General features: G+C 37.3%; 1 protein-coding gene across 5 annotated transcripts in view; it reads right to left on the bottom strand.

Moving 5' to 3' along the window:
- MAP2K4 (mitogen-activated protein kinase kinase 4) overlaps positions 1-13877 on the bottom strand; it is a 272193-nt gene that overhangs the window by 111763 nt on the left and 146553 nt on the right. For all 5 annotated transcript variants that reach the window (XM_027850071.1, XM_027850075.1, XM_027850073.1 and 2 more), the window contains 2 exons: positions 6153-6230; positions 2574-2722 (listed from right to left, as the gene is read on the bottom strand). In XM_027850071.1, coding sequence (XP_027705872.1) covers positions 2574-2722; positions 6153-6230 — 227 coding nt within the window. The remainder of the gene's footprint in view (positions 1-2573; positions 2723-6152; positions 6231-13877) is intronic.

Below are 13877 nucleotides of genomic sequence, written 5' to 3'. Positions count from 1 at the left end.
AAGAAGAAGAAGAAGAAGAAGAAGAAGAAGAAGAAGAAGAAGAAGAAATATAATGTAGAAAGATCTTGCGGATTAAATGAAGAACTCCTGTAGCGTTCTTCAAGCCCTTCTCCAAGAAGGAGATCCGTTTGAAGAAGACAATATTTAGACTCTGGAATGTATGCTTAAACAATTAGTATCTATTAGATATTTATTTATTATTATTATATATTCATTATTATTTTATTTATTAGATAAACAATTTATTCCTTATAAATTGTAGACTTAAAAAAGGTAAGATCTGAGTAAAGTAAAAAGCAACCTCTTTTTTCATTAAAGAGAGTGAATAAAGTTCATGCAGCTGTATGACCTTGGGTAAAGTCATTTGAATTTTCTGTGCCTCTGTTTTCTAACTGAACTGGACTAGACAATTCCTCTTCCAGTTATAACTGTAACTGAAGGAAGGCAAATGAAATTACATGTGACAAGAGAGACCTGACTCTGACACACACACACTTGTGGTGTGAGACTTGTAAAATTTAACTTCTCTAAGTCTCAGTTTCCTAATCTATAAAACTGTTAACATCTAAATAGCACTTTAGGATTTACAAAGTGACACAACTGATATTCATCAACCCTAGGAGGTAGGTGCTGTCATTATCCTCATTTTACAGATGAGAAAATTGAGGCCGAGAATCATCAAGTGAGTTGCCCAAGGCCACATTGCCAGCAAGAGGACAGATAAATGTGAAGTCAGGTAAGTCCAGTAAGCATTCTTTATCCATTAAGTCATCCAATAGTGGCCACTAATAACTATCTTGACAAGAGTTGAAGACCAAATGAACAATGGTTAATCAGAATGAGACCTGAATGTACATATATATTTACACATGTGTATGCATGTGTACATGTATACATGCATATAAAGTATTATTTATATTATAGAAATATTTAAGCACTTTTTGTGGGAAGGACTAAAATCAATTAAGAAATTTATTGCAACTTCTAGGCTAATGCAAATATCAAGTCAATAAACAATTAATCTCTTGTTTTTATTCTGTGTTGTTAGGGTCAGAGTAATAACAGAGTAATACAAGCCTGACAACATTAAATTCTAATAGTGTTTAAGTAAGCTGTGAGTGTGGATTTCAGGGAGTAGTGGTGTACTCCTAGCCTGGTCTTGTTCTTTGAAGAAGCAAGGATCAAATATTCAGAGATAAAAGGAATCTTGAAGACACTGTATTCCAACCCCCTCATTTTACAGGTAAGCAAACTGAGGCCCACAGAGTGACTTGCCCAAAGTCACACAAGAAATAAATTACAAAATAGAGATTTGAATCCAAATTCTTCATTCTAAACTCAGTGCTCTTTTCCCTGTCTGCTTCAAGAGTCCTAAGAAAGCCAGTTCAGTTTAAACCATAGAAATGCTCAGAAAAATCAAAAGAATGCCTAGTATTAGCTAACCTTTACCCTGAGTTTCACCAAAATCTCTTGGTCTAGTTCTAGGGCAGTAAAAAATTTTCCTCTCACAGCAGCTGCTGACTATTCCAGTGCTTCCTAAGTACATGTAACATTAGATTAAGCACTGAGGAGGTAAAAAAAAAAAATGAAGACAAAATAATTTAAAGAGAGTTAAGAAATATCATGTCTAATAGGTAATAATATAAGTTAATCAGTCAAATGAGTACTGTAGACCAGTAGTTCCCAATACTTTAAAATAGAAGAATCCTCTTTCAAGATTTAAAAAAACCCATCACATCAAATATATTGATTTAAAATGTTCTCTATTTACTCTGTTACAGACTCTTGCACAAAGTTTTTATTAAATGTTTACTGGATTAATCAATTAATATGGACTGATGAACTCCTTGTGGTAATGCTAAAAGACCCCCAGTACTTTGTGGACCCTCAGATTGGGAACTACTTGTGCTGGGATCTGAAAGGTAGGAAAGGACTGGATAAGCAGAGGGGACTGGAAAGATGTTTCAGCCACCAGGAAAAGACAGGAGTAAACATATGCAATGAATAATAAATTGGCATATTCAGGGGACAGTGAGAAGCAGAACCTGGATGGAAAAGAAAGTAATCTTTTTTTTTCATTTACTAATTTAACCAACATTTGTTAACCACCTACTATGTACAGAGCACTGTACTAGACACTAGAGGAGATTCAAAAGTCCCTGTCCTCATGGAGCTTATAGTCTAGGAGGGAAATAAGACACATACTCATCAGGCAATTAGAATATAAATAAGTGCACTAAAGAGTTGGAAAGTAGTAGTACAAACGTATTATAGTTAACTTTGAATTCAAGACTAAGGAATTTATATTTAAGTCAACAGGCAATGGGAGCCATTTTAGTTTTTTTTTTTAATAGGTAGATAACACGAGGAAATTTATATTGCAGGATGACTAAAATATGTTGGTATAGGACAGATCAGAAGAAACTAGAGTGAGGAGTTTGGCTGTTGCACTAAAGCCTGGTGGGAAACTCTGATGTCAGGATGAGATTTTCAGGAAGGGTCCTCACATTGGCGTGAACTTCAATACAGCTATTACTATAATTATATCAAATTTCAGTGTGTTAAGTACTCACCACAAGTTGACAAAGTTAATGAAGCTTGGGGAAAATTCCCTTTCCTCGGAATTACTCAGCTGTGGGGGGTCTCCTTTTACTACTTGTGTCAGCTGATCAAATACGCTGTTCCACTTTGGGTAAGGGAATCGGCCCGTAGCCAGCTCATACTGAGGAGAGGAGAGAGGTAAAAGCAACACACACTCGGAATCATTTAATAGCCCATATAAGTGGCTTTAAATCCAGGCACCCAAACAAAAGTTTTGGAGAGGCCCTACCTAGGACCCCAAGACAAGATCCCAGTAGGGCCAGGGTAATCATTTTGGGGAAATTGAAGTGTGGAGCCCATAAAAAACTACAATTAGAAATCAGGCAAATAAAAGAAACTGTGTTATCAGACAAATTCAAGGACTTTGGGCTACAGAGCTACCTTAGCGAAAGGACATTCTTGTGTGTAGACAGGGCTCCTTGAGTAATCAACTGTCGGATCAAAGATCTAAATAAATCTTGAAGGGACCTCAGAGGCCTTATAATCCAACCCCTTCATTTTACAAATGAGGAAAGTGAGGCCCAGGGAGGGTAAGTGACTTGCCCAAGGTCACACAGGTAGTAAGCATCAGAAGCAGATTTGAATTCAGGTCCTCTGACTCCAGAGCCAGTCTTCTTTCCACTGTATCATGCTGCCTCCAATTCAGAGACTCCTGAGTCCATCCAGAGTCCATCCAGAGTAGATACTCTATCGTGAAGGGCATCTGAGAGGTGAGGACGAGGGAGAAGGTAGGGAAACAGAGTCTAAATGGGTACACCTCCCTGAGGTGGCACAAAACATTCTCTCCATTGAGGGATTCTCTGAGATAGGTCCTAGGTACTTGGTATTAGGCCACTGACATCAGAGGTATACCCAAGTCTCAGTAGGGGACCAGGCAGAAGCCCTGGATCAAGCACTTCCATGAAGTGAGGAATGAACATAGAAGATAGGAAAACTATATATGAGCTGAGCTTAATGAACAAATCTTTGGACTTGTTTTCTTGTCCTGTTCTGTTTTGTTATAGCTGGAACATTTAGTAATACCTGACTAGAAGCAAACCCTCCACGCTTTACCTTGAATTAGGTTTATAAGAATGGTATTTAAAGTAATGCCTCAAAACCATCCAAAACAAGAAATAAATATCTGTCTCACAATACACCCCTAAAATACTTGACAATACCCAGTATGTTGATTTTTTACTCTTCTACAGAATTATTTCAGAAGGAATCCAGTCCTGAACAAGAATTCCTTCTAAAACATAAGCAACAAAGGGTTATCTAGCATATGCCTCACAAACCAAGATATACTTTTCAGAATAATGTTTAAATGGTTAAAAGAAAGTACTGACAAAATCTAATTTTTTTGTACTGACAGCTAACCAATGTGACTAAGTACAAAAATGATTAGAGAAAAATATGACAATTGGAGAGAACAGCACACCAAGGACTGTTGTTCCACAGTCCTCTCCAATTTAAGTTAACTTAGAAGGACTGAATCACAATGTTAGTATGTCCACCCACAGAAAGATAAATTATTATTCAAAATCAAGGCCAGTTTTATAGCTAGGTAAAGTTACAGCTTTGTCTTCATGATGTGCTTACACTGCAAAGTCCTCTCCCCAACTCTCTTCCCTCCCTTGCCCCTCCAACATGTACCTCTCCCCACCGAGCTAAGTGCTATTAGAAATTAATTCTTTAACTTTAATATTTATGATTCTATGTTCTGATTGTTTCAATAAAGATATAACTCAACTAGAAAACATACTTCCCCTTCTTTGTTTGACCCAACAAATTTTATCATCTTCTTCCCTAATTTCTGAACATACTTCAACTGAATAGTTGTGAAGACCAGAAGGGTCACTGGTTCTCTATTCAGTATCAAGTAGCTGACTTTATTGCAGGAGCACTTATGAACTGAGTTTTCTTGAGGCTTAATCGCCTACATTTCACAGTGGACTATCCAATTCCATATGCTGCTTTTATCACTCGTTTGCACCTTAATATGAATAAATTTGTGGGATATTTTTCTGGAGAATGGAATTTAAGAGATCAAGGAAAAAAACATAAAGACATCCCATTACATAAGAAAGGAAAAATTAGAATGGATCTGGGAATCAATATGATCACCAGAATTCTTCATTTCTTCTCTACTGACACTTCTATGGAAATTCAGGATCTCCCCATTAAAGTATCTTACTACTGCTGTATAAATGATAATTACACGTATTCATAAGAAACAGTGAAAACAAGAAACATCACCCACTAGATGAATAAAGTTCAAGCATTACCACATGTAAATGAAAAGAAATATCCTTAAACAGCTTGGTGACCATTCTAGGCTGGGGACCCTTAAGAGTCCATCAAATCACATTCTTTACTAGATAAATTTGAAGAAGTTCATCACTATAGGTATGGCTACCAAGTGACATATCTACTGCTCGAGTACTAAATTTAATTATAGACTTTTTTTTGTGGGTGGGTGGGGTAGGGGTGGAGGGGAAGGTGATGTTGGTGGGGATTTATTTCCTTTCCACCTGAGGACTTGGTTCAAATGTGGCTAAAATATAGGCACTGCCTTTCCCCAAAGTAAAGGCTAAAGTCTGACATCACCTGACAGCCAATACCCCAGAAATAGACCTCTTCAAAATAACCTAGTAAGAATCAAGATAGTAAATTAGGAAGATCATTAAACTTCATGTCAGAAAAGACATGGGTTCAAATCCTGCCTCTAAAACTTACCAGTTGCATGAACATGGGCAGGTCACTTTACCGTTGTAAATTCAATTTCTCACGTATAAAATGGTGACAATGTGCCCGTAATACTTACATTATAGACTTCTTCTAAAAAGCAAATTAGATAAAGTGTGGGACAAACGTAGAATCTTAAGTGAAATGGAAGCATCAGCTATTTATTGTTACTGTTGTTACTACTGTTAGCTAGGCTGGCCCTTGGATGACAAGTACAGTCCACTGAAGGACCCCATGAAACTAATTTCATAGAACCATTAAGAGTAGCCCTACTGGTAAAGTCTTTGAGAACTCACTATACCATGATAGAGCACTGGAGGAGGACTGTAGTGGAGAAACCAAGACACAGAAAAAGAAGAACAAAGATGAGGGAGACCCTCTCTCTTAAAATTTTCAAGCAAGTGACAATGTTGAGTAGACAGGTATTTTTTAAATGGTTTGTATGCATGTAGCAAAGAAAATGACTATTTAAAAGAAAAAGTCACCTGCTTCAATTTGTTGAGATAATCTAATTTTATCATAATATTATAACAAAGGATTTTAAGCATTCTGGATAACATATAGTAACAATACTAAGGTGAGTATATCATTTCTGGGTGCTTTAAAAACTATGCACACCTTTGTGATCAAACTGGTTGCCTACTGGCATTCCCACACTTCGGGGATTTACTATTTATAGGCAAAACTCCACAAGAAAGGAAAATCAAATATAAGGCAGTCTATGGATGCCTTCTATGCCTGGAAAATACTTATTTCATGCTTTGTTGTTCTTTTTCAGTTAAAAAAGTATTTTACAATGAGAAAAAAGAAATTATTCAACATACCAGTGTGATCCCCAAACTCCACACATCAGAACGAACATCATATCCTTGTCTTGATGCACTTGGGTCTATCCTTTCAGGCTAGAACAGAAATGAAAGCCCCAGTCAATCTGATATCCAATTTCAACATAGGAATAGGAACTCAGAATAAACAAATAAATATAGTCTGGAGCCTTTTGATAGGAGATACAGCAGATCACTTGGGATTCCATTTTTTTCTCCAAGAAACTGAGTATTTTACCAAATTATATTCATTGGCACAATCATCTCAACCCACCAATAAGAAAATAAACATATCCAAGTCAGTTGCAAGAATAACCATACAGATATTTCTCATGCCATTATTAAAGACAAAGAAGCTATTACTGCTAGGACTGGTAGTTATTTTTCTGAGAATTTAGAGAACATCATAAGAAAGACAGCAAAACATAGTCAAATTTAAATTTTATCAGAATCTCTATGAAAAAGCACAAGAGGTGAAAATTACCATTAGAATCTAGGGTTTTGCTTGTTTAACAAAATTATGTCCTGGTTCACAATAATACTGTTTGTTACAAAGGAATTTTGTAAGATTTAAACCAGTACACTGAATTATTCCAATGTGGATAAATGTAAAAAAAAAAAAAAAAAAAAAAAAAAAGACCTAACAGTCACTGAAGGATTCCCTCACAGTACTAGACCAATCTACTACAGATGGATAGGTAGAGAGTTGAATGAATGACTGAGTGAATAAATGAATGAATGAATGAATGGAGTTGCTGGGCATCAACAGGAAACATACCAGAACTGAAACAAACTCATTGTCTTACCCTTGTACAAAACCATGTTATGCCTGTACCTAGAACAGAGTGCCTGGCATAATGAGCATTTAATAATTGCTTATTGATTGAATGAAGACTAGATATAGTTCTGGCTGCTACCTCTGGAAAAAATGCATAATCCAACTGCCTAAGACTAATAGCTTTCTTTACCACATGAGAATGTTGGCTACTGCCATCTTTAATTGTAGGCCACAAGAAACTGTATTTCATTCAGTGATGACTAACAATTTTTTCAGTGACTTAGGGAAAGGCATAAATGGTATGTATATTAAATTTATAGATGATTTAAAATTGTGACGTATGGCTAACATGTTGGATAAAAGTAAGAATCCCAAAAGATCCTGATACTGAGGATACTGAGCTACAGATAAGATGAAATTTAACAGGAATAAAATCTTATATTGGGTTCAAAAAATCAATTTCATTGTTCAAAATGGCTTACTAGCAGTTCATCAGAAAAATAACTGAGGTTATTTTCCCTCAAAAATTTGTTTTTAATTATTTTTGGAATTCTTTTATTTTTAAATTGAGTTCTAAATTCTCTCCCTTCCTCCCATCCCTCTCCCACCAAGAATGCAAGCAAATGAGATTACAGATGTGAAACCAAGCAAAATATATTTCCATATTAGCCATATTATTTTAAAAAGCAAGAAAAATAAAACTTCAATTTATACTTAGTGTCCATCAGTTCTCTCTCTGGAGGTGGATAGCACTTTTCCATCATAAATCCTTTGGAACTCTCTTGGATCATTACATAGATCAGAGTAGCCAAGTCTTTCAGAACTGATCATCATTACAACATTGCTGTTACTGTGTACAAATCTCTGATGGTTCTTCTCACTTCACCTCATGACAGTTCATATAGATCTTGCCATGATTTTTTTTCCCTGAAAATATGCCCCTTGTCATTTCTTATAGTCAATAGTACTCCTTTACAATCATATACACTACAATTTGGTCAATCATTTCCAAATTGATTAGTATCCCTTCAATTCCCAATTCTTTGCAACCATAGAAAGAGTTGCTATAAATATTTTTGTATATATAGGTTCTCCTTTTTCTTTGATCTCTTTGATATAGAGACCTTGTAGTGGTATTACGGAGTCAAAGATTTTAAGCACAGTTTTATAGCCCTTTGTTCCAAATTGTTTTCCAGAAAGCTAGACCAATTCACAACTCCAACAGCAGTTCATTGGTATACCTATTTTGCCCTCATATCCTCAAGCATTTGTCATTCCTGATAGGTGTGAGGTGGTACCTCAGAGCTGTTTCAATTTGCATTTCTCTAATCAATAGTGATTTAGATCATTTCTTCATATGACTATAGATAGCTTTCATTTCTTCTTCTGAAAACTTTTTGTTCATATCCTTTGACCATTTATCAATTAGGGAATGGCTCTTCTTTTTATAAATTTGACATAGCTCTATACTTAGTATGTATTTGGAAAATGAGATCTTATCAGAGAAACTTGATGTGGTTTCTCTGATTATCTCTTTTAATTAGGTCTATTTTTGTTTTTAATTTGTTTGAAATCATGATTGCTATGGCTACCTTTTTATATTTTTTACTTCAGCTGAAGCATAAGAGATTCTGCTCCAGCACTTTATTTTAACTCTGCCTGTGTCTTTTTGTTTCATGTCTCTCATAAACAACACACTTAATTCATTCTCCTATCTCCTTCCTTTTTAGGAGGAGCTCATCCCATTCACATTCAGTTATAATTACTGTGTATTTCCCTCCAACCCATTTTGTTCAGTTTATCCTTCTTATTCTCTTTTTACCCTGTCCCTCTTCAAAAGTCTGTTCTGCTTCTAACTCCTGCCTCCCTGAATCCACCCTTCCCCATTTCTCTTATTCCCTTCCCCTCCTATTTCCCTACTGAGTAAGTTACATTTCTACACACACACACTTTTCCCTTCTTTGAACCAATTCCAATAAGTGAGGTTCAAGCACTGCCCACCACTCTTCCCTCGCTCCATGCCACATTTTGCCTTCTACTGTAAAAACTCTTCCTTGTGTACCTCTTTTATGTGAGATAATTTACCCCATTCTACCTCTCCCTTCCCCCTTCTCCCAGTGCATCTCTTTCTCTCTACTTAGTTTTTTTTTTGGGGGGGGGGGGAAGGAAGATCATTCCAACATAATTGACTCACACCTATGTCCTCTGCGTAAACTCTTTCTAACTATCCTAATAATGATAAAGTTCTTAGGACTTACACCATTTTCCCATATATGAATGTAAACAGTTTAATGATGATTACCTTTGATGATTACTCTTTCATACTTCTCGAGTCTTCTGTTTGAATATCAAATTTTCTATTCAGCTCTGGTCTTTTCATCAGGAATGCCTAAAAGTCCTTTATTTCATTTTGCTATTTAGTCTCTTTAGTCATGTCCAATGTGACACCATTTATAGTTTTCTTGGCAAAGATAATGGAGTGGTTTGCATTTCCTTCTCCAACTATTCTCCACAAACTTTCAGATATCCCTGACAGTGCCTCTTCATCAGCCAGTCCTCTCAGTAACCAAGGATGAGTCAGGTGACTTAATGAATTCATCAAGGGCAGCTCAGTCACATTCTTATTATCACCTTACTTAGAACATCAACTCCCTATTACCCATTTTCACATTGTCCTTTCCCATCCAAAGGTCATTCTCTTTGGTAATTGAGGAACTTTGTCTTCTCTCTTAGGCTAGTTACCATTGCCCCACCCTCCTTGAGCAGCAAGTGGTTGTTTCCCTTCTTTAATCTTCTTTTCCCCCAAAGTAACTGTTTTTTGTAGGCAACTGGGGTTAAATGACTTGTCCAGAGTCACAGCTAGAGTCTGGGGCCAGATATGAACTCAGGGCCTCCTGACTCCAGGGCTGGTGCTTTATCCACTGTACCACCTACTTGTGCACTCCCTTCCTCTTCCAGTAACTTTTTTAAAAATCCAAAACAAAAAAACCCCCGATTTTTGTTATCCTTAGCTTAACTTGCCAACTGTAGCCCACTCTTTCTCTGGTCCTTATTAGAACAATCAAACATTTATTAAACACCTATGATGTGTTAGGTACTACAAGAGAAGCAAAGATAAAAAAATAAAACAATCCCTACTCTCAAGAAGAATAAACTCCACTCTATCAGGGAGATTACTTATACAAATAAGAATATAAGAATAAATAGGAAATAAATACAAGGTAGTTAGGGAGAAAGGATACAAGTAGTTGAGGGGAATCAAGAAAACTTGTAGAAGGTGGTGCTTAAAATCTTGAAGGAACTGAGGGATCCAATGAGGCAGAGGAGTGCATTCTAAACAAAGGAATTAATGTATAATAAAGATGGAAACTTAGTTTGAGAAGGTCTATAAAAGGCCAACAGAGTAGTTTCTATCTGATCTAAGAGGAAATGAGTAACCACTAGAGTTATTTGAGTAGGAAAGGGACATGATCAAATCTGTGCTTAAGGAAAATTATTTTGGCAATTGTATAGGGAATGGATTAGATTAAGGAGTGACTGAAGACAAGAATACCAATTAGGAGGCCATAGCAATAGTTCATGAGAGAAGAGATGATGGCTCTGTGACTACAGAAAAGAGGACGCACCAGAGACATGCTGTGGTGTTAGAGAAATAAGATTTGTCAACTGAGTGGATATGTGGGGAAGGGGAAAGTGAGAAGTTAATACAGAATATACAGATAATACAAAAGTTATAAACTTGGAAAAATGGTAGAATGATATCTATCCTCAACAGAAATGAAGATTTTGTACACTGAGTAGGAAACGTCCATGGGACATCCACTTTGAAATGTACGATAGGCAGTTGGTAAAGAGGAAAGGAATAGGGCTTAGGAGAGTGTAGAACTGGATAAATAGATCTGGTAGCAACGTGCACAGAAGTAATTAAAAATATTGGAGCTAATAAGTTCATCAGAAGTGTAAAAAGAGAAGAGAAAAGAGCCCAGGATAGAACTTTGGTGTACACCCACAGTAAAGGAATATAAATGTAAAGGATGATGAAAAGGAACAAACAGGTAAGTGTAGAACCAGGAAAGAATAGTGTCATAAAAACAAAAAGAAGAAAGAATATATGGGAAAAGTCTTAGCACTGACAACTGCTGTTAAGGTAAATAAGCATGAGGGCTAAGAAAAGACCATCAGAAGCAGCAATTAAGAGGTAGTTGCAACTTTAGAGAGTGCAGTTTTATTTGAGCAATGTCAGAACATCAAAAAGTTGAACAGTGAGTGAGAAGAGCCAAAGTAAGAGGCAAGGAGTGTGTACCAACACCCCTGGCCCCTGAGTTTGTCTGAGAAATGGGGAAAGTGATTTAGGATGAGGGCAGGAGGGGGTGGAAGGTCAAAGGGTAAGGCTTTTACTTACACATATCTGAAGACATTGGGATTTTTTTTAATTGAGCAGGAAAGAAACTAGTAAGTAGGGAGAGGCTGAAGTTTCGGTAAAATGATTAAGGAGAGAATCTGCTAGAAAAGACAGGAGAAAAGGATCAAAGTCACATCATATATACAGGGTTGGCCTGGGCAAGAACAACAGCTACTTTACTATCCGATGACTAAGAAAGGAGAAGAGAGTAGGGGATGATGTACAGTGGTTTTGAGATTAAGAGAAAAGGAGAAGAGGAGCTTACTAGCCAATACATACAAGCCCAATGGCTCTTCACCTGATAAGAGGGATTCTGCTTTGTTCAATCATCCCAAGTCACTTCTCACAGCAAAACAGATGCAAAGACTTTTTTCATTCTGTTTTTCTCTCTCAAACCAGAAAAGACAATCGTTAAAATTGCTGCACAATTCAGTTTTCTTCCAATTAGCTTTCCAGCAACTTGCTCCAGTTGGAAAAGCCTAGTCAACCTACAAAGCAATGCCTCTTTTCCCGTAGGCAGGCTCCCCCCACAGCACTTGAAACATTTCTGTAGGCTAACTCTTACTTTGGCAACTACGTGGAGGATAGACCAACCGAGATGTAAGAAAGATTTGAAAACAGGGTGGTAACTGTGTGAGTGGAGAGAAAGGGACATATTATGAAGACACAGACTGAATATGTAGGGTGAGTGAAAATAGGCCAGGCAAAATGACAAAAATGTTCCGAACCTGGGTGACTGAGGAGATGTAGGTACCTCTTCAACTGTAACAGGGAAATTTGGAAGGAGAAAGGAAAATGAATTCTGTTTTGGATATAATGAATTTGAGATGCCTAAGTATTCATGAACACTTCAAAATTTTGTAGTTATCAAACTGTTGAACAAACTCCTGCATTTTCTTCTCTTTTTTAAAATCTATCACTGGCTTTTTTCCCCCAAATATTCTAGGCATCAAGATGAGGGAAAGAAGTTTCTATCTATTTGGAAATGTTCAAGAGAAAGCAAGTGATATGGGACTGGAACTCATGAGTAAGAGTAGGACTTGTCTCAGATTCTTAAAATCTAGCCACTGCTCAGATTGTTAAAATCTGGCCTGCCTGCAATAGTGATACAAATGTTTAGATTCCTTAAGAGTCTGGCCAATATGGCGGATGTGCTAAATAAACCTTGTCTTTGGCTGAAAAAAGGCTTGGGTCAAATTCATTTGGGCAGGACCTGCGTGTTGTGACTTTGGGGTCCCATCACTCATAAACCTCAACATTTTGGTGGCCTGTGTGGGGAAGCTGCCTAACCCCAAGTTGTTCTCCAGCCACGATTGGAAGGTATGTAAGCCTCCCTGCCTTCTTTCTTGTACTGCAGTTGGGGTCACTCTCCAAGCACCTACGAAGGCTTGGAGGTGCTTTTCAGGCAGACAGTTACGAGGCTGTCTCCCACTCAGCCTGACACTCTCAGGATCCCAGTCCACTGGTTTGGTTTGAGGCCATGGACCTGGGTACACCTTGCACAGCATAGAAGATAAGGACAGATGCCCTACCTGGAAGTGTATGCCCAATTCTGTCAATTCTCTCGGTGCGAGGGAATTGGGAAAACTGCAGGTGCTTTTTGGTTCCCTGAGGCTTACTTACTCGTTCCCTCTACACCCCTGGATTCTCCTTCATGGAGGCTATAGGGAAAAGTTAGAATGACTAAAAACATCTTAGCAGATTCCGAAAGTTTTGTGATTGATCATTAAGGAGTTTTGAAACACCTCCTTACAACCCTGGTCATTCCCTTCTCCTACTTCCTTCCCTTGAGTAAAGAGGGTTTCTGTTAATTGCTCTCATAGGAGAAGAAGGTCCCCCCACCTGCCAAAAGGAGGCAGCAGTGCAGCATAGGCCCCATTGGCAATGGATTGGGCCCTAGGGCCACCTTTGCCTGGAAGCATCATTCAGGTTCAGCACATCCTGCTCAGCCTCGGAACTTGGGTTAAGTCCACTCTTTTAAAGTTGTACTTTTAACTGTTAATGATGAGATGTTGATTCTCTGTGTAAAGTAATTTGGAAATGCATTTAACAAAACTGAAGTCACCTGATTGGTAATTGGTTTGTTTCAAGTTTCAAATTGTTATCAGTTATGTCAGGCAACTTTTCATAATTTGATTATAGTTAAAACAATCTGGCTATTGTTGGTTATTGTTTATGTGTAAACTAGCAAAAAGCTTGTTTGGGTTATGGCTTGCTGAGAATTTGCAAGTGTATAGAAATGATCTCTAATGATTGGCTTTTTATACCAGGACAAATTAAAATTTGAGATGTAAATCCTGGAAAAATTTACCCTAAGCTGTGATTGGTGAAACTTGCTGTTTGATGTAAAGGCTCATGGGACTGTAAATAATTTTATTTTGAGTTGTCTGATGAATCATAATCCATCTGTAATCAATAGTCAATAATCCACCATTGAGAGAAATGCCACAAGCTACTCAGAGAGAATGTGATATTGGTGGGAAGTTTGCATCAGGAAAAGCTGAGAGTAGTTATTCAATATCTCCAAACAACTGAAATTAAATCA

The sequence above is a fragment of the Vombatus ursinus genome, unplaced genomic scaffold (genome assembly GCF_900497805.2).
Source record: "Vombatus ursinus unplaced genomic scaffold, bare-nosed wombat genome assembly UNPS02008996.1, whole genome shotgun sequence".
NCBI classification, from domain to species: domain Eukaryota; kingdom Metazoa; phylum Chordata; class Mammalia; order Diprotodontia; family Vombatidae; genus Vombatus; species Vombatus ursinus.
The sequence above is the reverse complement of the archived record's forward strand: the minus strand, read 5'-3'. Positions and strand labels throughout refer to the sequence as shown.